General features: G+C 41.6%; 1 protein-coding gene across 3 annotated transcripts in view; it reads left to right on the plus strand.

Moving 5' to 3' along the window:
• Esr1 (estrogen receptor 1) overlaps nucleotides 1–25,939 on the plus strand; it is a 349,292-nt gene that overhangs the window by 264,985 nt on the left and 58,368 nt on the right. For all 3 annotated transcript variants that reach the window (XM_075949852.1, XM_075949861.1, XM_075949841.1), the window contains one exon: nucleotides 17,302–17,440. In XM_075949852.1, the coding sequence (XP_075805967.1) occupies nucleotides 17,302–17,440 (139 nt within the window). The remainder of the gene's footprint in view (nucleotides 1–17,301; nucleotides 17,441–25,939) is intronic.

The following is a 25,939-nucleotide window of genomic DNA, read 5'->3' on the forward strand; positions in this document are numbered from 1 at the left end:
TTCAGACCATCCCACATATATGTCCTGAAACACTCAGGAGAAGGGGCTGGGTTGTCTCAAGAACTGGATGCACTTTAAACCAGGCTGGCGCCAACCAGTTGGTAGCATGTTGCCAAGGAAACTCTAGGAAACTGAACAACGAAATGGTCTTAGGGCCTTTCAGTCTTTATGAGCGAGTATGTCTGTGGTCCTGGGTTAATTTTCGGGAGGTCAGTACTATGGTTGGGTCTCATCTGTTCCAAGGTGGGGGCGGCATCAAGATAGAAAGAAATGCAAGGGTTCCCAGATAATCAGCACTCATAGACTCTTTGGGTCTGGCCTAGTCCCCACTGTATTTTCAGAGTCATTGTTTAATGGTCCAGCTTATGAAAAAATTCAACAGGAAATAAAAGAAAGAAATCTCCTTATGGCCTCTTTCTGAATGGTGGGATTATGTTTAGTAATCAATGACTTGGGTGTTGGGGGAAGAGATGGGACTCATTCTTTTTTTGTTGATTTTTGGGGTGGAGATTTATGTAGGATGATTGGGAAGTGGGAAGCTGAGATAACCAACCGGGATGGAAACATCTTTCCTCAACAAACCCCCAGACCACCGTATGTTTGTAGGACCCCATACTTCCCTGCAACCTCTTCTTGATGCGCAGACTATGGCTTGTCATGCAATTTCATACTTAGCCTTTCAGAGACAACTGTGCTTTGCCTTAGAAAATTTCCAATTATGACATGAGTTTCAGTAAAATTAAAGGAGAATCCACCTCTGTTAAAAAAAAAATTCCTAATGAATTCTAGATCTAATTGTCCTCGGCTCATTATCAATGGCAGGTATTCTAGCTTTTAATTCCGGTGTGCGCATTTAAGGGGGGAGGGGTGCTCACTGTAGTCATGAGTTTGGACCAGTTTTAGTTCTGGTGAGGGACTTGAGCTAAGCAGGAGCAGAGGCCAGTCAGCATTGCTCATGATTTGAGAGGCTCTCTCTAAAACGAAGAATGACTCTTTCCCTCTTGCGGTCTTTGTGTGGTTGACATTTGGATTGTTTGTCCAGCTCGCACTGGAGAACTCAGGCTGTTGGCGATGTCTCTGAAATGCTCCGGAGGTCTGCTCAGGGTGGATGGGAAACGTATGTTCCCAGGCACAAGTGCTTTGTTGTCTTTGCAAACGTAACCAGTCTGCTTTCTTTGTGCCATAACTCCGGCTCCCTCTGCAGTGGCTGGCCTTCCTGTCCATTTGACAAGCACTTAAAAGGGCAGTCTTAGGTACTTTCCTTTATAGTTTATTAATATTTTTGTCCTTTACCTTGCAATCTACTCTCAGAAACTGGAAAATAATTTCTTTTACTCCCCCACACCCCGTTTCTCATTTAAGCTGAAATTGATTTCCTTCTGAGCTCAAGAGGAGGGAGAATTAAGTTGTAGTTAATACAATTGCTCTTGCTGAATAAAAATAAAAAAACTAGTTTATCTTCGAGCTGTGGTACATCAGAGTAGAAAGCTTCTTTGTCCCTCCCAGGAGGACTGTGACATGAGATATACAGAATCTTCTAGTGTCTCCATAGAATAATTGCAACCAATTCAAGCACTAATAGAATTGTTTATTTGGGGATGGGGGTGTTGGTTTTTGGTGTGTTTGAAAAATTGGGAAGCTAGGAGATGCTCATAAATTCATCAGCTTCTCCAGAACTCTCCTCAAATGCTTATTGTCATGACAACCCATCTCTTCATAAACCAAGGCTCTGCTTGTAATACAGATGGGGTTGGTGACAGGTTAGTCTTGCCATCTGTTTTATTTTCTCAGAGGGACATTATTTTTGATCCCAAGTCTGATCCTCAGATACAAAAGTCTTGACTCATCTTCCTTTGGGGAGGGAGGCACAAATATAATGGTCATTCTTTTCTCTGGTTAAACTGTTTCTTTCCTTGTTCTTTATCATATAACTTATGGTTATAGGGATTTCAAAATGGTAATATTCTCTCTTTCTCGTGTGCATGTGTTCATGTGGGTGTGAAAGCATTTTCAAATGACTTATTCCTGTATGTACTTGTTAAAATGTGATGTTAAACACTTTTCAAGGTAATAATATAGTCACAGTGAGATGTGTAAAAAGTAGGAATGAGGCCATCATTTTTATAGGAGGCAGGTGAACTTGTAACTGCTCTTGGATGCCGTTGATGACATTCCCAGTGGTAGGGCAGCATGCGGTCTACAGTGACCTCTGAGGGACTTTGTTTTAGCAAATGAGAGAGAGCACCATTAGGAAAGGAAAATTTTCCTCTGATGGAATTTGGAGAGAATTAGCCACATGAAGGAAAATGCGTGTGAAGGATGTGGCCCAGGATCTCTCTCTACTGTTTTGTCAAGCATGCAGTGACATTATATATCATGCCGTGATAGGATCTGGGTTTGCAAATTTTAGAGGATCATTACTAGCATTCCTCAAGTTTAGTTTTGCTGGCAGCAGATTTAAAATCTAGTCGGCCTTTGAAGAACAAAAGATGTACCCTGAAATTTATGTCATTAAACTGAACTGATAAGTAACAGCGAAGGGAAATGCTCCATGAAATTCCTCTTCTATTTAAAATAAATGTGATTTACCTCTTTGCATTATAATTAGTTTACATATGCCACAGTTTGTAATTGGAAACATTAAAATCTTGGAGCTTATTTACATTATATCTCCATCTTTCCGTTCCAAACAGAAATTCTATAATTGCTATTCTAAACTAGAGGCGATTTATTTCCATATGCCATGTTTATGACCTATCTGTTGATGTGTAAACATGATCAGATTTTGGCAGAGTGAATAAGATATAATCCAAGTATGTTACACGAGAGAGAGAGAGAGAGAGAGAGAGAGAGAGAGAGAGAGAGAGAGAGAGAGAGAGAAAGAGAGAGAGAGAGAGAGGGGAAGAGGGAGAGAAAGCGAGAGGGAAGAAGAGAGAGAATATGGCTGATTAAAAAGTAAGCATGGATGATTTCCAAAGCTGAAGAGGCTGTTGGAGAACTTTTGAAGTGTGGTTCAAATGCACCTCAGAGGTTACGTCTAATAATTTCTCAAAGAACATTACAAAGAGTGTGATACTGGAATCGAAATTCGGATTGGTGTCCAAAGATCAGCAGTACTTCAACGAATTTGAGCCCATTTTTATTTGGTTTAAATAGCCTATGATAGTATATCTAAGGATTTGTCATCAGAGTATCTACCTTTGGCATTTAATTTGTATCTTATATAGCATTTACAAGCAAGGTCCAGAGAGGGTATCTAGAATTTTCTCTTTCTATTTTAGATCAAATTAGGAATAAGTGGAATTACCACAAACAGCACCATATATGTTTATTGTAGATGTACCATAAACCTGTACTCTCTGAATATGTGTGGGTGTAAATGACTCAGAGTAAATTATGCAGTCTTCTGCCTCGTTCTGAAGGAACTGGTAATGATGTCACAAAAGCCTTCAGTAATATGACATAAAAGGATACATGATATCATTTTTTGACAACAGAACCAAGATTTGGAAGTTTAGGGGCTAAGCAGAAGGCTCCTTGGGCAAATGCTTGCTGAGCAAGCATGGAGATTGAGGTAAGAGATGCAGCATTCAGTAAACCCTGGCATGATGACACACACTATGTTGTTGTTGTTGTTGTTGCTGATTGTGTGTGTGCGTAATGGATATATACAGGTGCCCACATGCTGCAGGGCATGATGGAAATCAGAGGACAACTTTGTGGGTTCAGTGAGGTGGCTCTTCAGGTACAGGTGCTTCCCACACAAACCTCAGTTTGGGCTTCAGGAATCCACTTGAAGTTTGGAGAAAACTGACCTGAATTCCTGCTTTTATTCAAATTGATTGACTGTTCCTTATGCTAATGTTCTTTATGTGGTGTAGTTTCTGTTGGTAGGTATCAAAGCCAGGGCCTTATATAGGCTAGGCAAACCTTCTACCATGAAGCCACATCCCCAGTCCTGTGATATGGATGTAGAATACCAACTTTGGGATGTTCACTTCCTTCTCTGGCATTGGGTTGGCTTGGCATTTGGCTGCAGAGCATCACTTGATCTCTCGAGGTGACCAGTCCCTGGGGCAAGTCTTTCTGTCCATCCCAAGGCAAGTGTAGGGTATCAAACAGAGCCGAAGAGTGCGAGGTTCCATGGAAACTGTCCCCTGCTGGCAGCGGGATTGCTGAAGACAACTACATTCTGGGGACATCTAACATAATGAAATGCTTTGGGCTCAGTTAAACCCAGAATATGCTCCCTTTTCTCATTTTCTCCCACATATATAATTTAGACAAAATTTAATCCATGTGCCTTTGTTTCCTTTGCTTTAAAATCCTGAGAAATGTTTTGTAAGGGCTGTTTGATGTCCAGGAAGTCTTTTATCCTTTTTATTGGGTTATTTTTACATGTACGCAGAAATAAAAATAAAGGGAAACAAAACAGACTATGATATCATGAAGTAGAGACAATATAAATGCTCAACTGAAGTTAGAGATTCTGTATCTAATATATTTTGAAGCATTTCTCTTAGTATTTGCAGGCTGTCGGATGGGGTAATGGAGGAAGAAGTTGTCTGGTATCCTGGGACATCTGTTAACCCCCTACTTTGTAGCAACCCAATTGATAGGTCAGTCCTGCATTCTAAAGAAGGAAAGGGCTTTCAGCATCTTAACCTTGAGTGTGTCTATGTTTTACAGATAGGGGATGCTTTCAGAGACCTCAAGAAAAAAAAAACAGACTGGGGAGCCAGGTCTCCTTGACTTTTCAGTTCCTAATCTTTTCATAATTTCTGTCCATCTCTTTCTGCTGGGGGTGGGTGGGTGGTACCTGGGAGAGTTGTGTCTAGATAGTCCGAAAGTCATATGTTGGGGAGAGACTTACATAGTCATTATGCCCAAGGACGAGGAGTGACAGCACTGTAGAGGGAAGGCAGAGCACACAGCAGTGGCATTGTGGTCTGCAAAATTTTACATAAGTGGTTATTTATTTTATTGTTTATTTGAGGGTTGCATGTTTTACTTATTTTTTTAAATGGTGGTAGATATTTGATAAGAGTTTTGTATGACCTTGATTTAAATGATAAAATTAATTTCTTCTTGTTAATTCATTTTTAAAGATTTATTTCATACTTTTGGTTATGTGCATATGTGTCTGTCTGGATGTGGATATGCGCATGTGAATGGAATGTCTACAAATTTCCACAAAGGACATTGGGACTCCTGAATCTGGAGTTATAGGACGCTGCTCAATGTGGATGCTGGGAAATGAACTCTGGTCCTCTGCAAGAGCAGCACACACCGTTGACTATTGTCTAATCTCTGCAGTCCCTAAACTCATTTCTTAAAGATGTTTCAATACTTACACTATTTCTTAGACATTTTAAAGTGCTATGGAATGAAATGTACCACTCCAATTGGGCTACCATGGTATTATATATAAGAGAACATTCCAGACTATTTTTGAAGTGAAGAAGGGTATATTCAATTACACCGTGGGGTCAGTGGACTGTGGTATGGCATTAACTCATAGTTTTCTGGATTCAAGATATGAAATGCAGACTGTGAAGACTACTTGTCACATGATCTCGGGTTCTTTTGCTGGGCTGTGTTCGACAGCCCTCTCTCAGAAAGTCCGGACCCACCGCACGGGTTGCTGTCCCTGTACCTTCTTACCCTTTTCATTGAGTTCTTCTTCCATCAAGAAGTATCGGGAGACAGGAAGGGCAGCAGGTAGTTTCATAGTTGACATTTGGGAGGACATCATGGTCACATCGCTGAGGACATGATTAATTCACTTGAAGGTCAGGAAGCTAGTAGATTTGCTGAGAGATTCAACCACCTGGCTTCTGGCTTGGTAGACAGCTCCTCTCTGAGTAAACGCTACCCTTTCGTTTATACCCAGTTTGTGTTGTTTCTCTGCAGATTGCACCTCGTATGTGCTTAGTGAGCTTTTCTCTGCACTGCGACAGGATGCCTGACACAAACTACTTACAGAAATAGAGATTTATTTAAGTTCTCAGCTGAGGGACCATTAGTCCATTGCAGTAGAAAAGGCTTGGTGGCTGGAGAGACAAGACCAGCTTAACATCTGACAGTGGCACCTCACTGCATATATGTTGTATCTTGGTTGGTCAGGAAGCAAAGAACTAGAGATGGAAGCAGAAGTAAACATCACACTCAAAGTCTTCTCCAGCAGCCTATTTCTGCTAGGGAGGTTCCATGTCCCAAAGCCTCCACGGCGTCACAAAACAGAGCCATCATCTGGGAACCAGGTGTTCCAATACATAATCCTGTGGGGGTCAGTTTATATCCAAGTGATAAAGGTTTTTAAAGATTTATTTTTTATGTGTATGCTTGCATGTCTGCGTCTGTCTCTGTGTGTATGTGCACATATGTGCACATGCATGTGGATGCCTGAGGGGGTCAGAAGAGGGTGCTGGAGTTGGGGTTGCATGCATGCAGTTGGGAGATGCTTACTGTAGGTGTTGAGTATCTAGTTATTGTCCCCTGCGTGAGCAGCAAGTGCTTTTAATCACGGAGTCATCTCTCCATCCTCTCAACTGATAAAATTTAGGTATCGTTGAGACTGTGCCACATTGGCTGATGTAGGCCACTCGGGGAAGGCCGTGGGGGCTACAGATTGGCCCCAATTCCAGTGGGAGCTCTCTGCTTCCTGATATACCATGGTGTGAGAAGAGACCCAGCTACACATTCCTGCCGCCACACTCTACTGTGCTGTCTACGTCACGATAGATTATAACTTCAGAAATCATAAGCCAACATAAACCTCTCCTCACTCATGGCCTGGAAATGAGAAAAGTGAACACTGCCTATTTCCCAGTGGGTTTCAGTTTTCTTTGTCTCCATAGTCTGTATGACATGAAATTAAGAAATATGTTCCTTTGGTTTCCCTCATGTCTCTCCTGAAAAGCCCCTCCAATCTATCATTTATTCCAAGACAATGTAAAAGCTTACATGTATGCAGATTATGTAACCTAAGGTAATTTGTACATTTTGATATCTTTTATAAGAACCTGGCCATAGCCAGTAAGGGAGGGCAAGGCCCGAAGGATTTCTTTTTGTGCATGCCATCACACCTGGCATATTTATGTAGGTTCTAGAGACTGAACGCTGTTCCTTATGCTCGCAAGGCAAACCCTTACGGACTGAAGCATCCCTCCATCTCTCTGCACATTTCTTTCACAGTCAAAAGCAAGGGAGTCAGCGAGGGTGCCGTGGAGGGGAAACAGCTACTGTTTGGTGGAGGACAGGCGCAGGGCATCTTTACTTGGTGTTTGTTAGTCAGGTTTCTACCCGTATGACAAAACACCTAAGAAAATCTTATTATGAAGAAAGACTTATTTTGGCTCATGCTTTCATGGTTTCCATGCCTAGCTGGCTCTATTGCTTTGGATCTTACTGTGGGGCAATGGTCTATATCCTGTCAATTGTATTTTAATAAAATGCTGATTGGCCAGTTGCCAGGCAGGAAGTATAGGAGGGGCAACCAGGCAGGAAGTATAGGCGAGGCAATGAGAACAGGGAAATTCTGGGAAGAGGAAATATTCAGTCTGCAGTCATCACCCAGATGGAGAGGACACAGATGAGAACGCCTCGCTGATGAGAAGTACCAAGCCACGTGGCTAACACAGACAAGAATTATGGGTTAAGATGTAAAAATTAATTAATAAGAAGCCTGAGCTAATAGACCAGCCAGTTTATGATTAATGTAGATCTCTGTGTATTTATTTCTTTGAGATTGAACAACTGCAGGACCTGGTAGGACAGAAACCTCTGTCAACAGGATCTGAGTTGAGACAGATTATCAGGGTATTGGGAGATTGTAGTGGGGAGTGTGTTCACCTTATGGTGGCCAGAAAGGAAGGAGGGAGAAATGGAAGGCTGGGCCTGGGGATAGAATTCAGCACCTGGTGGGACAGAAACCTCTGTCAACAGGATCTGAGTTGAGACAGATTATCAGGGTACTGGTAGATTGTAGTGGGGTGTGTGTTCACCTTATGGTGGCCAGAAAGGAAGGAGGGAAAAAAGGAAGTCTGAGCCTGGGGATAGAATTTAGCACCAAAAGCAGACCCCAAGGACCTATATCCTTCACATGGGGTCTTGCTCTTGCATTTCTACCCATTCCTAATAGTTCATTAGTGTACAAACCCACCAACATTCAATCTATTCATGCAGTCAGCATTCATGATTCAAATACTTACCCAAAGTCTATTTCTGGTAACTAAGCCTTTGGCATATGGTCTTTAAAGGACATTTTAGGTCTAAACAATAATAATTGGTCTAGAAAAAAATGATCTGATTTTATATATGGCTGCCATCTTTCTAGGAAAAAGGCCTTTGTCAAAACCATTAGCTATAACATTGCTTGTTTGGGAGTAGGGATAGATGTCTTGAGGCATCCCTGTTTGATTCCAGTATATCACATCTTTGATGACTTTATTACTAGGTCTGTGAATATTGAGCCATGTTTCCGAGACTCGGGAACGGCCAGTTTTGTCTTTACCTTTGTTTTTATTTTATAAAATAAAAAGTCTGACTATTGTTTTAGCCTTATCTCAATGAACAATGCTTACTATTTTATTTGAATGTGTGTATATGGAATGTGTACATATGTGTATGTGTGTTCACATGTGAATGGGCACATTTATAAGCAGGGGAGCATGAATACATGTTCATATGTATGTTTCAGAGGTTAACATAGGATGCTATCTTGATAGTGGTCTCTCTCTCTCTCTTTTTCACTCTCTCTCCCTATGTATGTGTGTCTATGTGTATCTGCTATGTGTGTGGGTGTATCTATGTGTGTCTGTTTGTATTATATATAGGGTATATTGGGTCTCTCACATGAACTTGGAGATTATCAATTCACAATTCAGCTAGCCTAGCTACCAATTTGCCCATGAGATCCCTGCCCCATGCTCACATGTGCCAGAATTATTGGCAGGCTGTCACACCCACCTTACATTTTGTGGTCCCTGGAGATCGGAGCTCTGATATCCATGCTTTCAGGGTAAGTGCTTTAACCACTGAGCAGTCTCCCCAGCCCCATAGTTACTAATGTGGATTCTCAGGAAAGGAGGATGGATTAACCCCCACTGTGTTACCTATGTAGACATCTCTCTTGGCTGCCTTCAGTCATACCCCACAGAGCTGTGAAGTTCATCTTCCTATTGACGATGCTCTGAAGCCTTCAGAAGAGAGCAGTTTACTTTTACATGGTTCTTAGCAAATATACTTGACACAAATGTGGCTAGGAATTAAAATGTGATGTTTATAAATCATTGGCCATATATGTATACACACACACACACACACACATATATATATATATATGTATATATATATATACATATATATATATATCTTTGGCTATGAGCTAAAAATACTTCTGGCTATTTGTCTCACATCAGAAATGTATTAAGGTCCTGTGTAGTTAAAATAATATTGAGACCAGTATGTTGGAAGGAAGGAGAGGCTCCATGGAATAACTTCCCTTTACCTTGCTCACCTTCATTGAGGAGGTGAATTGACAGTCTCTTTCCTCATCTGAGGAACTTGCAGATAGCATTTTGCAACAAATATAATAATCCTTGTCTGCAGGCTATGTGCACAGCTGGAAACCATAATTAAATAGAATTAAAGATGTCTACATTTCACAGAAAAACCCAGCAATCCTGCTGGCCTCTGACTCAAAGTATTACTAACATACATATTCCTAATCACCCTACTTATGGGGAACTTCTTTGACTCTGCCTAAAGTCACTGTAACTGCCAAGCCTAAGCAGTAATACCATTTTAAAGTCAGAGCTGAAGAATATGATCCTGTTTAAAAGCATTTGGTTTTCCAAAGTTGTTTGGCTGCGTGACTCACTGCAGTTCTGAACATGTGTGGGGGCGTCTTCAGCCCCAACCTGTGCGACCTTTTGAATAATCCGTTCTACATTTAATCATGGCTGACTTATTGTCAACACTTGTTGACCATTGTTTTGTAAATATCCCAAGAAGTAAGAATCAAATGAAAGAAAGAAAGATAGAAAGGAAGGAAGGAAGGAAGGAAGGAAGGAAGGAAGGAACAAAGGAGGAAAGGAAGGAAAAAACAGAAAGAAAACCTTGCTTTTGAATGTTAATAATTCTGCATGTAAATTTCATTTACACGCAGGCCCCTGTTAGTTTTATAAAACTTAATCCAAATAATTCAAGTGATGGTCTCAGGAATTAGAACTTCTCTGAGGGCTGTCATCTCATGATGCTGCCTGGGCTTATTTTGTAGGACAAGGGAACATGAAAGAGACGCAGGTAATGTAACATGCATTTGTTTCTCCCCAGCAAGGCTGGTCCACATTGATCAGTACTCTATAGACAGCTACACCTGCCAGAGATCCCCACTGCCTTTTCTCCAGGCAGACCTCAAACCCAATCCTGCAGCCCAGTCACTAAGACTTTCATAAGATCATATTCCTGTGTCCTTATTTTGGTAGCGGCCAGCCCTGAGTCACATGAATGGAATCTGCTCTTGCGAACAGAAAGACACTTACCCTGATAAAGACTATGCTGTTAAGGACTGTGGAATGGCTCAGTGTGATATGGAAAGGTGTAATGAATTAGGGATATTTAAAACTATGTGACAAAAATTACATGGTTTGTGTCTCTAGCAGATACACAATCCTGCAGGACTTAGACCTGCAGGCATAATTAACCTGAATGTACTGTACCAAGAGGGTCTGATGGTGAATTTGGAAAGATACTTTATAGTAGGGAAATGCAGATAAAAACAGTGTCAGTGTGATGCCTCTGTGTGTCTGCTGGCTTCTTTAAAATGAAAATGACCAGGCTAGTGGGGTAGCTCTGTGGACACATGCTTCCTGCCAAGCTTGTCAACTTGAGAAAGATTTCCAGAACCCACATGGTGGAAGAAAAGAACGGACAAACTGTCCTTTGACTTCCATACGTGTGCTGTGGCACTCTCAGGAATGCATCAGCACACGTGTGTATGCGTGTAAAGACAAATAAATGCGGAAAATAATTATTCATCTAAAAAGGCAAAGTGAGTGGTGGCAAAGAGACCGCTGGTGTGTATAAAGTGCCACACCCTTTGGCAAACCATTGCCAGCTCCTGTGACCCCGTTCTCTTAGATATTTGTTCAAGAGTACCCAGAGCACCCATCCATCCAAAGACTGGTTCAAAACCTGCTTGTGACAGATTTCGTAGTTATAGCCAAAAGGCAGAAACAATGCAAATGCCCAGTGTAAGTATATCTGTGAGTATATATGGGGTATATCTATCTGATGGAGTAGCACTCGACACCCACAGAAGAACGGCCATCCTTATAACAACGTGGCACAGAGGAGTCTTAATTAAGAAGTCACAAAGGGGATAAGAGACTATTAAGAATGGGCTCCGCGTGCCAGTATCAGGAATAGAAAGGGGAGGAAGATGTTACACGGGAAATGGGGTAGGAGGCTACTAGGAACTAACTCTGTGCACCAATAACAGAAATAGAAAGGAGAGGAAGATGTTACGTGGCTGCTTAATGTTGATATTTGAGAATGAGATGATAGTAGTGAGGGAGGATTGCCCTGAGGTCTGTGTGTGGCTGAAGTCCTTATGTGAATTGTCACCATGTAGGTCAGGATTATGTGAGATGTGGCACTTCGTGAGATGTATATGAAGTCACAAGCTGGTGGTTTAGTGTTGAGATTTGGACAACTCCCAAGATGCCTAAGAAAATTATCTTTCAGGTGTGTCATAGACCGACAGTTCACTTCTTAGTTAATACCTTAGTGTTTTCATTGCTGTGAACACCACGGTCAGAAGCATCATTGGAAGAAACACTTGTAGTGCTGGGCGACAGTCCATCACTGAAGGATGTCAGGGCAGGACCTCAAGCAGGACTGGGAGGCAGGAACTGAAGCAGGGGATATGAAGGACTGTAGCTTCCTGTTGTTCCTCATGGCTTGCTCAACCTGACTTCTTAGAGCATCCAGGACCACCAGTCCAGGGATGGCACCAGTCACAGTTAGCTGGGTCTGCCCGCATCAATCATCATCAAGAAAATGGTGCACAGACTTGCCTGCAGGATATTCTGATTGGGGGCATTTTCTCAATTAAAATTCCCTCTACCAAGGTATGTATAAGATAGTGTCAAGCTGACAAAACCACATCAGCACAGTTAATAAGAATAGATTCCAACAGAGGACAGCAACATCAATGGAAAACAAAGACAGCATCAACAACAAAGGCTTTCCACAGCCATCCTCCTGGGTCAATGAGAACGAGCCCTTGAAGACGAGGAGGGGAAAGGAAAAAGAGGGTGAAGTGAGGGCCCCTTGTAAAGAGCAGGACACTGAGTGAAAAGTGGCAGACTCCCTGAACATTGCTTACTGAGTTCTGTCACTCTGTGCTTGGACTTGGTCACCTGACCCAAACTTCTGCAGCAAAGCTCAGAAAATGTTGTATCACTGGTGGTCAAAAGCACCAACACTGAAGACTTCTTTCTTAAGGTTTTGTGGCACTCCTGACAGTGGGAGTGGGGTGTCGTTGCCTCTTTACCTTCTCTTGGGACCCTTCTCCTTCTACTTGCTCACCTCATCCAGCCTTGATGTGAGATCTCGTGCCTGGTGTTAATACATTTTGTTATACCATGTTCGGTTGATATCCCTGGGAGGCCTGCTCTTTTCTGGAGGGAGGCAGAGGGATCATGGATCTTAGGGAGGTGGGAAGGCCCCTGGGGGACTGAAAGGAGAGGAGGGATGGGGAGCAGTGGTCAGAATGGATTGTATGAGAGAGGAATGAAAAAAACGGCACCTAAATTCTGGGAGCGTCAGTGAGCTAGGAGCCTCAGTTCCTAGCTGTTGAGGCTGTTGTGAGTAAAGATAAAAAGAGCCTGCTGCAGTAAGCTTTTAGTGTTGGCTTTACCCACAATGAGGGAATAAACACTCGCCTCTCCTCTCCATTGTGCCCTTCCCACCTGTTTCTTCTGAATCTATCTCATCTCCTTCCTCCTCCTCTTCATGATGCTTAGGCATCTGCTGTCATCAGCAGTTAGGAAACACTTTAATCTCCCAATCAACCACTGGAAAACAAGTGCATACATAGTGGGTTCTCCAAGGAGTAATTGCAACTTTACCTTTCATCGTCTGATTCATTCCCTGAGTGATTTATTTGCATGTGTTATTTCGCTAGTCTTTGTTTTACATTTTATGAAACAAAGGATTATGGTTCAGTAATAAAATGAAGAAATAACCCATGACTGTGCTCCTATCTGTGTTCCCAATTGCCCCTTAGTTAAATAATTTAAGTTTATTGCACTTAAGTTTTAACTAAATAGAAATAAATCATAATAGCTATGTCAAGTTATTCGATATGCCTAAGTAGAATTTATTCACTAAGTACAAATTTTATAGACATCTGAGTGGCTTATATAAGTTTGTGTATTGTTGCAAATTTGGCATTTAGACATTAGAAAAATCCCTTAAAATCAAGTAGACACTCATTAACGGAGCTATTTTACAAAATGCTTACTTTTCCTATGAAGTAAAGCTTGATTTGTCTCATCTCCCTCCTCCTCATGATGTGCAGGGATCTACCCTGTTGTCCTTTACAGTTCAAAAAGTTTTAAGCTCCAATCCAGCCACTAGAAAGAAGGGCACACATTGCTGGTTTCCCTTTATTCTATTTACCATGGAACAGCCAACTAGTTCAAATCCCAAGTCACATTCATATCGCCAGTGACAAATCTAATTCTCTGGGCACTAAGCAGAGCTTTCTTTTTTATTTTTTATATTTTATTTTTATTTATTAAAGATTTCTGTCTCTTCCCCACCACCGCCTCCCATATCCCTCCCCCTCCCCAATCAACTCCCCCTCTCTCATCAGCCCTAAGAGCAGACCTGGTTCCCTGCCCTGTGGGGAGTCCAAGGACCTCCCACCTCCTTCCAGGTCTAGTAATGTGAACATCCTAAGAGCCTAGGCTCCCACAAAGCCAGTATGTGCAATAGGATCAAAACCCAGTGCCATTGTTCTTGACTTCTCAGCAGTCCTCATTGTCTGCTATGTTCAGTGAGTCCGGTTTTATCCCATGCTTTTTCAGACCCAGTCCAACTGGCCTTGGTGAGTTCCCGATAGAGCATCCCCATTGTCTCAGTGTGTGCGTGCACCCCTCATGGCCCTGAGTTCCTTGCTCATGCTCTCTCTCCTTCTGCTCCTGATTTGGACCTTGGGGTTGTAGTCTGGTGCTCCAATGTGGGACTCTGTCTCTGTCTCCTTTCATCGCCTGATGAAGGTTAATATCCAGGAGGATGACTATATGTTTTTCTTTGGGTTCGCCTTCTTATTTAGCTTCTCTAGGATCATGAATTATAGGCTCAATGTCCTTTATTTATGGCTAGAAACCAAATATGAGTGAGTACATCCCATGTTCCTCTTTTTGGGTCTGGCTTACCTCACTCAGGATAGTGTTTTCTATTTCTGTCCATTTGTATGCAAAATTCAAGAAGTCATTGTTTTTTACTTCTGAGTAGTACACTAATATGTATATATTCCATACTTTCTTCATCCATTCTTCCATTGAAGGGCATCTAGGTTGTTTCCAGGTTCTGGCTATTACAAACAATGCTGCTATGAACATAGTTGAGCATATGCTTTTGTTGTATGATAGGGCATCTCTTGGGTATATTCCCAAGAGTGGTATTGCTGGGTCCAGGGGTAGGTTGATCCCGAATTTCCTGAGAAACCACCACACTGCTTTCCAGAGTGGTTGCACAAGTTTGCATTCCCACCCTCAATGGATGAGTGAACCCCTTTCTCCACAACCTCTCCAGCAAAGGCTATCATTGGTGTTTTTTATTTTAGCCATTCTGACAGGTGTAAGATGGTATCTTAAAGTTGTCTTGATTTGCATTTCCCTGATTGCTAAGGAAGTTGAGCATGACCTTAAGTGTCTTTTGGCCATTTGAACTTCTTCTGTTGAGAATTCTCTGTTCAGTTCAGTGTCCCATTTTATAATTGGGTTGATTAGCCTTTTACAGTCTAGTTTCTTGAGTTCTCTATATATTTTGGAGATCAGACCTTTGTCACTTGCGGGGTTAGTGAAGATCTTCTCCCAGTAAGTGGGTTGCCTTTGTGTCTTAGTGACAGTGTCCTTTGCTTTACAGAAGCTTCTCAGTCTCAGGAGGTCCCATTTATTCAATGAGACCCTTAATGTCTGTGCTGCTGGGGTTATACGTAGGAAGTGGTTTCCTGTGCCCATGTGCTGTAGAGTACTTCCCACTTTCTCTTCTATCAGGTTCAGTGTGTTCGGACTGATATTGTGGTCTTTAATCCATTTGGACTTGAGTTTTGTGCATGATGATAGATATGGATCTATTTTCATTCTTCTACAGATTGACATTCAGTTTTGCCAGCACAATTTGTTGAAGATGCTCTCTTTTTTCCATTGTATAATTTTAGCTCCTTTATCGAAAATCAGGTGCTCATAGGTTTGTGGGTTAAAGTCAGGGTCTTCTATTCGATTCCATTGATCGACTTCTCTGTTTTTATGCCAATACCAAGCTGTTTTCAATACTGTAGCTCTGTAATAGAGTTTGAAGTCAGGGATGGTAATGCCTCCAGATGATCCTTTATTGTATAAAATTGTTTTGGCTATCCTGGGTTTTTGGTTTTTCCATATAAAGTTGATTATTGTCTTCTCCAGATCTGTGAAGAATTTTGATGGGATTTTGATGTGGATTGTATTGAATCTATAGATTGCTTTTGGTAGAATTGCCATTTTTACTATGTTGATCCTCCCAATCCAAGAGCAAGGAAGATCCTTCCATTTTCTGGTGTCCTCTTCAATTTCTTTCTTCAAAGACTGAAAGTTCTTTTCAAATAGATCTTTCCCTTCCTTGGTCAGAGTTACCCCAAGATATTTTATGCTATTGTGGCTATCGTGAAAGGTGATGCTTCTCTGATTTTCCTCTCTGCTTCCTTATCCTTAGTGTATAGAAAGGTAACTGATTTATGGAGTTGATCTTGTATCCTGCCACATTACTAAAGGTGTTTATCAGCTGTAGGAGTTCCTTGGTAGAGTTTTTGGGGTTGCTTATGTATACTATCATATCGTCTGCAAATAACGAAAGCTTAACTTCTTCCTTTCCAATACGAATCCCCTTGATCCCCTTATGTTGTCTTATTGCTATTGCTAGAACTTCAAGCACTATATTGAAGAGGTATGGAGGGAGTGGACAGCCTTGTCGTGTTCCTGATTTTAGTGGGATGGCTTTGAGTTTTTCTCCATTTAATTTAATGTTAGCTGTCGGCTTGCTGTAAATAGCTTTTATTATATTTAGGTATGACCCTTGTATCCCTAATCTCTTCAAGACTTTTATCATAAAGGGGTATTGGATTTTGTCGAATGCTTTTTCAGCATCTAATGAAATGATCATATGTTTTTTTTCTTTCAGTTTATTTATATGATGGATTACATTGATAGATTTGCATATGTTGAACCAGCCCTGCATCTCTGGGATGAAGCCTACTTGATCATAATGGATAATTTTTCTAATGTGTTCTTGGATTCGATTTGCCAGTATTTTATTAAGAATTTTTGCATTGATGTTCATGAGTGAGATTGGCCTGCAATTCTCGTTCTTGGTTAAGTCTTTGTGAGGTTTTGGTATCAGGATGACTGTAGCTTCATAAAAGGAATTTGGCAATGACTCTTTTGTTTCTATATTGTGAAATACCGTAAGGAGTATAGGTATTAGCTCTTCTTGGAAGTTCTGGTAGAATTCTGCATTGAAACCATCTGGTCCTGGGCTTTCTTTGAAAGGGAGGTTTTTGATAATAGCTTCTAATTCTTTGTGACTAACAGGTCTATTTAGATTGTTCATCTGGTCTTGGTTTAACTTTGGTATATGGTACTTATCTTAAAAAATGTCAATTTCTTTTGCATTTTCCAGTTTTGTGGCATACAGGCTTTTGTAGTAAGATTCTCTGAATTTCCTCTGTGTCTGTGGTTATGTCCCCCTTTTCATTTCTGATGTTATTTATTTGCGTGTTCTCTCTCTGTCGTTTAATTAGTTTGGATAGGGGTTTGTCGATCTTGTTGATTTTCTTCAAGAACCAACTTTTTGCTTCATTGATTCTTTGGATTGTTTTCTGTGTTTCTATTTTATTGATTTCAGCCCTGAGTTTGATTATTTCCAGTCTTCTACTCCTCCTAGGTGCGTCTGCTTCTTTTTTTTTCTAGAGCTTTCAGGTGTGCTATTAAGTCTCCAATGTAAAGCAGGGCTTTCTTTATGTTGCAGGCTTTGGGGACTTAAATCTCCACGATCAGGTCCACCTCCTCGAGTGTGCGTGGCTGGAGATTCTGATGATTGGCCTCATCTGGCGCTCCATGGAACACCCAGGCAAGCTCCTGTTTGCTCCGAACTTGCTCCTGGACAGGTGAGTGCCCCGGCTGTGTTCTGGGGAAACAGATCTCTTACAACCTTTAGTTCCTTTCCAAAGCTGTGCGATTCCACACTCCACGGAACTTCAAAGAGTCATATAGTTATGTTTACTTTACGAATGTATCGAGCTCAAGGATGCACAGTGGGCATGTTCATGGAAAGCTAGACTAGCTGTGTGCTTGCTGTTGATTCACAAACTGGAAGTCGCCAGCTCTACCTCTATCTTCTGGTTACATTAAGAAAAAAATTTTACACAGTATTTTGGTGCCTTGACTCCCAAACCACAATGGCCTTTCCATTTCTTTCTCTAATTTTTCCATCGTTAAAATGAGGAAATTCGGCCCGAGAGTTCTGAAGGCCACTTGCAGTTCTAGGAATTAATTTTAGTTTTCAGCCTACCTTGTTAGGCATGTTAGAATGGTTTGACTTGGCCTGTTGTCCCAGATGCTTTTCTCTTTTGATCATTTCTTCAAGTAATAGATTCAGATATTATTTAAAGCAGCTAACACCACTGGAGTCCCTGCCTGGCACCAGCTGCTATGCCAATTGATTTATTTCCCAGTTACCTTATGTAATCATCAAAGCACCCTGAAGAGGCAGGAACCTTCTCATTCCCATTTTACCAGGGAAGCAGTGGGGTCTCTACCTCTGAGAAGACTCCCGGAACGGAGTTAAAACAATGCTTAACTGAGAGAGAACTGTGCAAGCTGTTGATTTCGCTTTATCATAGATTAATTTAATTTTTAGGAAAGTTGATGATACTTCCCTAGAAGGTGATTCTGCTGCCCATAGAATGTTTTCCCCATGGAGAGAGGCCACTCGTCTTGATCTCTAGAACTACATCTATATTGTGTCCAGTTAGACCGTAGAGGGCATAGTTGTAACAGGAGAGCCACTGCCCACTTTTACCTTCTCTCCTTTTTCTTAATTTCTTTTCTTTTTTCTTGTCTTGTCCTCTCTCTCTCTCTCTCTCTCTCTCTCTCTCTCTCTCTCTGTCCTCAGTGTTTAGGCTTCCAGATGTTCATAGCTGAACTGATGTGCTTGATGAATGCCTTTCTCATCCTTACCTCTCTTCTTAGGCTCTCCATGCACTTGCTGAGAATCGTCATAAGACACTGCATTTAGAAAATGAAAGACCTCTCGCTTTGCCTCATGCCCCAAACCTCAGTGCCCATGAGTGATGATGCTTCCTGCGGTTTTCTCCCTCACTAATTTCTTTCCTTCCCATGTTTCCTGCTGTGGTTAATTCCCCTGTCATATCTCACAAAAGTATGTGTAACCGTAAGTTTTCATCTGTATTTATTTCTACTTAAAAAATTCAACATTGGAGTTTTAAATCCTTCTAGATAGGATTTCTTAGCCTCTTCATAGTTAGCATCCAAGACCACTCTCTCTTGGGGCTGGAACCTCATTAATGTATTGTAGGATTTGGGTAGCACCCCTGGAAACTACCTCCTAGACCCTGGTAGCAGCCCATCCCGCATATGGCAAGATGCTGTGTGTTTGGATACTTTTAGAATGTTTCTTGTCTGACAGGGGTGGGGTGGAGGCCAAATTTTTTTTTTGAAAACTCTATCTTACCGAACAGTCCTATGTCATTGTCCTACACACCGTGGAGACTTGTTCCCCACACCCAATGCATCTTCTTTCTTATTAATTCTGATTCTTCATTTTTCTCTCCTCTCTTGGTGACATCACCACATAGGTAGATAATTGCTCCTGCCTTTTACCTTACCAAGTTGCCAGTCATCTGTCAAGTTTCTCTCTCGTTTCTGAACCCAGACCTTCCACCTTTCTTCAGACCATGGCTGAAATCCTCTTGGTGGTCTCACCCTCCGTGTGTGTGCTTCCCTGCCTGCCTTTTGCTTCCCGTTTCCACCCCCTTTCCTTTTGCCCAGTGCCACTAGAGATGATGCTCCGAAGTACCACTGGCATCTTGATGCCTCTCAACTAAGGCTCCGTTGACTCTCAATTTAGGTTTCTTGGGTGTTTGAGAATCAGGAATGTCTTTACTAAGCTTCACGAACACAGATATTGCGAGCCTAGTCAGATGATATAAATGAAAAAGATGATGATGAATGGGATTGGAAAGAGAGCGCTGGTGATTCAGTGACCTTGTCCAACCTCAAGGTATCTGGCAGCTGACATTGGCCTGCAACTTGGGAACAAAATGTCAAATTCAGGTTTTAAAAAACTGACTTTGGTACTTTGATTTGTCTACGTGGTGGACTCTCACCATGTCCCATAAGCTGTTAGTGAACTCATGATCCTCCTGCCTCAGCCTTCTAAGGGTTGGGGGTGATAAGTGTGCCCAGATTCACAGATTTCTGGCACTGCTCTGGAAAAAAAAAGTTTTCTTGTTAGAAATGGATGAGCATGGGGGTCATGGGAGAGGGTTGAAGGAAAGGGGAGAGACAGGGAGGGGAGGCAGAGTAGAGCTCAGTAAAATAAATATATGCACCTGTTAAGATTCATCCCAGATACCAGTTTTCCATAGAACTTTCCTTAAAATTTACTTCCGCAGTCAGAAAGCAGGCTTTCTTTTGCCTGGGTTTTCAGTGATCACTTTCTACTTTCTCTAGAGTCTCATCCTGCCCGAAGACTGTGTGCCATTTTATCCACCAGCTCATAAACTTTTTGTGGTCCAGAACCAGATCTTGCCCACACGAAGTCTTCTGTTACATCAACAAATCTTTGTCAATGGCGTGGCCATCCTTATAGCACATGCCCATGGCTATTACTTTCATCAAACTCACTCACTCATCATTAATTCCTGCTCACCAGCTACTGGTTTATTCCTTTGTAGACTCTGCAGAAATTCACATCCATCTGCTCTGGAAGAGTCTTAATTTTTTTAAATTTATAATTCCATTTAGATTGTGATTATATTACCTCTTCAGCAGCTTCTAAATTCCAAAGGGGATAAGCAATGGATCTTGTGTTTCCCAGAACCTACCCAGTATTTGAGATCTTAGTACAGTCACAAATACTTAGAAAGTGGAGTCTGAGAGTACATTCCTGTAATTGTAGGCCTGTGGAGGCTAGGCAGGAGAATGTACAGTTTGAGGCCAGCCTGTTCTATACAGTATGTTACTGTCTCTAGACAAACAAACCAAAACCTCTCCCTTAGGTGCACTTGTGAACATCATTAGAAAAAGGCAAACTCATTTTCTATCCTAGACAGGTGTTAGTAATGATTAAAGTGCTTAAGCAAAGATGTATATTTAAATATGTAATAAAAGGTAAAATGTAATCTAGAACATAAAGAAATACGTATCCTCTAATCTATGACTTACTGTCTGACTTCATCCAATTTCAGCATGATTTCATTGCCTTCAGAGAGTTTGCAGATGATGGCTTTTGGTGACTGATAGATGCACCATAGGGAAGAGTTTTGTGAGTAGCGACCCCTTAGAAACTGTATACCCTGGAAGATGCTCTGAGGGTCAGCCAACAATGTGATTATAAATTTCCATCCACAGGCTTCCAACCTCTATGAGAGAGATGACTCTCTGGTTAGGATCAGTTACCTTGTCTTTCCCATCATAGCAAACTATCCATAATAAGCATTTAGTAACAAAATACAGATCCCTCGAAGTTTCAAAGCACAGTAGTTGGTTGAGAGCTTTGATATAGGAATTGAGTATTAGCATCTTCATTGTGGTTGTGTGTTCGGCTCTGGGATGCTACCTCTGACAGGTGAACCACCTCCAGAGCACATCTTCAACTGAAATAAAGAAAGGAGACAGCCTCAAGTCCCTTATATTCCTGTAACCTATGGGTTACCATGGCTGCCAACAAGAGATGAGTGTTAACTACTCTTGGTTGCATACATGTTTCAGGGTTTCCCTGCTAATCCAAGCATCTGTGTCTAACATGATCATTAGGAGAAGAAAATGTGCCTACCCTCTCCTCCAGTCACCGAAGTGTTTGTACTGGCAAGCAGGAGTTGTTGTTTTGGAGACTGAAACCCAGTGTGTTCTTATGCCACATTCATGAGCAGAGAGCATGATTCTTATTTCAAGGAGAATTATCCTGATGACAGCCCATGAGATCTTGATTCTGCTGGGATATAGTTTCCCTGGTAGTCAGTCACCAGCTTGTCAGCCGATTTTGTCCTTGCCAGGCTCTATCTGCCCACCATGTCTGGTCCTTTCCCAGGTCCTGTATCCATGACGTCCGCATAATTTGTGCTGACAAGTCTTCTTGTGAAAACCAGGAAAGGAAGGTTATTATTTCCCTAGGTCATGTGTGTGTGTGTGTTTTATAAGAGGAAAGTTAAAGATAATAGGAATGCCTGTAGAAGTAATCAGGAAGTGGAGAGAACTCATTTTCCATTCTAGCACCTAATCCATTGGTGTGTTTTGGCACTAGAAAACACGAACTATGCCTTCTGAGTCTACTAGGAATGAGTCTCTTCATTTAGTCCCACGCGTATGCTCATGCTAGAAAAATACAGGCCGAACACAGTAGCAGACTTGTTCTTCCTTCATGCATTACACTTGGAGGGGTCTCTTAACTTTTGCAGGAGCCCAGCTTGCTGTCTCTGGAAGGCAGCTTCAACGTGTGAGGATACGATGCTAATTGCCTGTTCCAAAGACTTTCCATTTTCCAAGGGGCTGTTTTTCTGGAGCCGTCCCTGCTCACAAATTCTGAGAAATATTTGTGGATTTCTCCGGAAGCCAAAGCTCTCTCTCTTGATTCCCATTCACTCTCGGAGGGGAAAAAATGATTCATACACCTGAAAAGCGGGGACTAATTCGACGAGCAGAATTCTACCAAACCTCTGGCCAGAGAATTGTTGATCTAGCTCTTTCCATTGCTCCCACATCAGGAGGCTCTGCCGGCAGGAAACAGTATTGAAAAACAAAGTTCTTTTGCTGTGGGCATGGAGCAGAAATAAGTTCCCTTCCCTTAAGAGAAAAACAGGTTGCTCCATTAGATAGAACAGGCTGCCTTTTCTAAGAAAGAGCAGACTCTTTTCTGATAATAAATTCATTTCATATGAAAAAAAACCCTCATTTACTAGAAACAAAAGCTTTCTCATTTTAGATTTTAAAACATATTTCATATTTTCAAATGAAAAATGTGCAAAAAAAATCCCTTTGCACTGCTTCCAGCAATGGTTTTATTGACTTCTTGCTCCCTTTCCATGTAAAACTTCATTAAATTCTTCATAGATTTTTTTAATGGAAATAATTAAAAATATATTGTTCCAAAATAAGTTAATGAATTCAGAATGGGATCTTTCCACATGTGTTTCTGTTGCCTGCTCAGAATTGCGCCCTGAGAAGTGAGTGCTATTGGCCATGAGACTCTTCACGAGACACTGGGGAACAGGAGAGCAGGTTTTGTGGGATGGGTGTAGACAATGGGGCACCTATCAGCAAATCCAGCCTTGAGTTGGGTGGGGGGAGATAGCTCCAGTAGCTTTGCTCTGGGCTCTCACTCATTCTCTGGAAGTATTGTCAAAGGCCCTGTACCCTCAGCTTTGCCTGACGCTGCCTCATTTGCCCCAAGTTGACCATCACACAACATTCACACATATTAATGGCTGAGTAATCATCATCTGTTAACTTAGCGATAAGTTTAGAAAACTGATTCTCTCCTAAGTTTTTTCCTTCCATTTTATGGAACTGAATGGGAAAGGGAAGAGAAAGCAGGTAACACTTCCTGGACATCTTTAATGGGCGTAGTCTGCCCTGGCTTATCTTTAACGCTCTATTTTATTGAGTGCCTAAGAATACACGTACAAACACATGTTTCTAGTTTATGTTCTCACCCTGGAGCTGTTGATTACTTGTACTTGTGTGATTTTAATCACTTAAAGGGTGCATTAATTAATTATGACCCAAAGTCTTTTGTCTCATGTTGGCACAAACCATAGAGCTATGAAGTGTAAAACTAGCACCAAAAGAAGAACTGAGGGTTGCGGAGATGGCGTCATCAATAAAAGGCTTATCATGTGAACATGAGAACTTGAGTTCTATCCCTAGACCCACATAAAAACTGGGTGTGAGGAGATGGAGATAGGAGACACTCAGTGTTTAGCTAGCCTAATCAAGTCTGTGAGCTCTAGGTTCAGACAGAGACTCCGTCTTAAAAATATACATTAGGGAGCAATTGAGAGAGAGTCATCATTGACCTTTGACCACCTTCATGCATGCATCTGTGTACACACACACATACACACACATGCACACATGCATGGGCATATATGAGCATACACACACATCATAGTAGACACACATGTACACATCATAGTAGATACACACACACATATACACACACACACTGATCTAAGTTTAGCATCACTAAAAAGATAAATCTCTGGGCATGCCTGTAAGGGGTTATCTCAGGTTCATTGAGGTAAGAAGACTCACCCTAAATGTGACTGGGACCATTCCCTATGGTGGGGTCCTGGACGAGATAAAAAGAGGAAGCCCTCTGAACACTCGCACCCCCATTTTGTGGTTGCCTTACATCAGTGCTGTTACCTCTTATGGAAATGTCATCAAATTATCTATTGGACTAAAGACAGCTGAACTATATACATTTAGGAGATCCTAGAATGATGTAATGATGTAGGGCTACATATTAATAAACATTTGAAACATATATTGATGGTCTAGATAATCAAGTAGAAATTTTCTGAACTATTGTTTTATATATATTTTTTTCTGAACTATTGTTATATATAGTTCAGAAAATTTCTACTTGATTATCTAGACCATCAATCATGGAGGTGCAAGCAAAGACTCCACTGGAAACAGTTAAAATAAAAACAAAAAGATGTAGAACAAGACTTCCTCTTAAAAACAAAAGCAATCAAGCAATGCTGTGTTACAGATATGTTAAGCCGCAGGTGTTTGAGTCCTTAAGGGAATTAAGCCCTTAAGCAGTAAGGATCCACTCAATATAAATAATTGTTCCCGGGAGAGGCAGAATCCCAACCAAAGATTTAATCCTGTGTAGGAAGTTAATTTGGCTTTCCTTGAGTTTCTGTGCACTGCTTTGTTTTTCGTTGCCATGTATTTTGAACAATTAAACATCTGCTAAGTTGAAATAACATTTTCCCAGGCTAATTTAAACATATGCTAATATTGTTCAAACCAGAACTACTGACACAAGGATGATCAAGTAACTTCGCCATCATATGATTTATTACAGCGAATTTTCCCTGTTGACATAGTAAGGAACACTTTTACCCCCTTGTATAATACTAGGGATTGGCCCTGGACCCTCAGCATGCTAGGCACACTCTCTGCCAGCAAGGCATCCCCTGGTCGGGTCGTTTCTTTTCATGAGTGCTATCCAAGCACACCTGTAAGGGAAGGTGGCTAATTTAAAGTCTGCGCTAATTAAAACTCAATTTAACTCAGCTCAATAGGTATTTATTGAGCATAAAAGCATAGTGTGATGGTTAGTATTGACTTTGAACTTGACAGCACCTATAATCTCTAAAGAGACCATTCTCTAGGCATGCCTGTGAGGGATGGATTATCTGGATTATGTTCATTGAGATGTACATAAATGTGTATTAAATGTGAATGGTGCCATTGCCCAGGATGGGTTGATGGACTAGGTTAAAGGAGAGCCAGCACAATATGAGCATTCCACCTTGCTGTTTCCTAACTTAGGAGGCAACATGACCCATTGCCTCGGACTTCTGCTATCAGACTCCCAAAACTCTAATCCCAAATAAACTCTAAGTTGCTTTTGGAGATTTGTAGAATCAAACAGATAGGCAACTAATAGACACAGCTTCAGGAGTTTGCAAGATACTGGAAGGTACGGAGAAGGAGACAGATGGGTTCAGGCATTTACTATCCAGTGTAAGCAGGGACTGCTCATTCATTTTCTGGCCAGCCAAACCCAAATAATCACACAGAAACTATATAAATTAAAACACTTTTTGGCCAATAGCTTAGGCACATTCCTAGCTCGCTCTTACATCTTACATTAGCCCATTTCTATTCATCTGGAACCCAAAGACAAACATATAGGCATCCTCCTGAATATTAACCTTCAGCAAGAGATGAAAGGAGACAGAGACAGAGACCCACATTGGAGCACAGGACTGAAATCTCAAGGTCCAAATCAGGAGCAGAAGGAGAGAGAGCACGAGCAAGGAACTCAGGACATCGAGGGGTGCACCCACACACTGAGACAATGGGGATGTTCTACTGGGAACTCACCAAGACCAGCTGGCCTGGGTCTGGAAAAGCATGGGATAAAACCGGACTCTCTGAATATAGCGGACAATGAGGACTACTGAGAACTCAAGAACAATGGCAATGGGTTTCTGATCCTACTGCACGCTCTGGCTTTGTGGGAGCCTAGGCAGTTTGGATGCTCAACTTACTAGATCTGGATGGAGGTGGGGGTTCCTTGGACTTCCCACAAGACAGGGAACCCTGATTGCTTTTCGGGCTGGGGGGGACTTAATTGGGGGAGGGGGAGGGATATGGGAGGCCGTGGCGGGGAAGAGACA

This window comes from Microtus pennsylvanicus, chromosome 1 (assembly GCF_037038515.1).
Source record: "Microtus pennsylvanicus isolate mMicPen1 chromosome 1, mMicPen1.hap1, whole genome shotgun sequence".
In the NCBI taxonomy this organism is placed as follows: Eukaryota; Metazoa; Chordata; class Mammalia; order Rodentia; family Cricetidae; genus Microtus; species Microtus pennsylvanicus.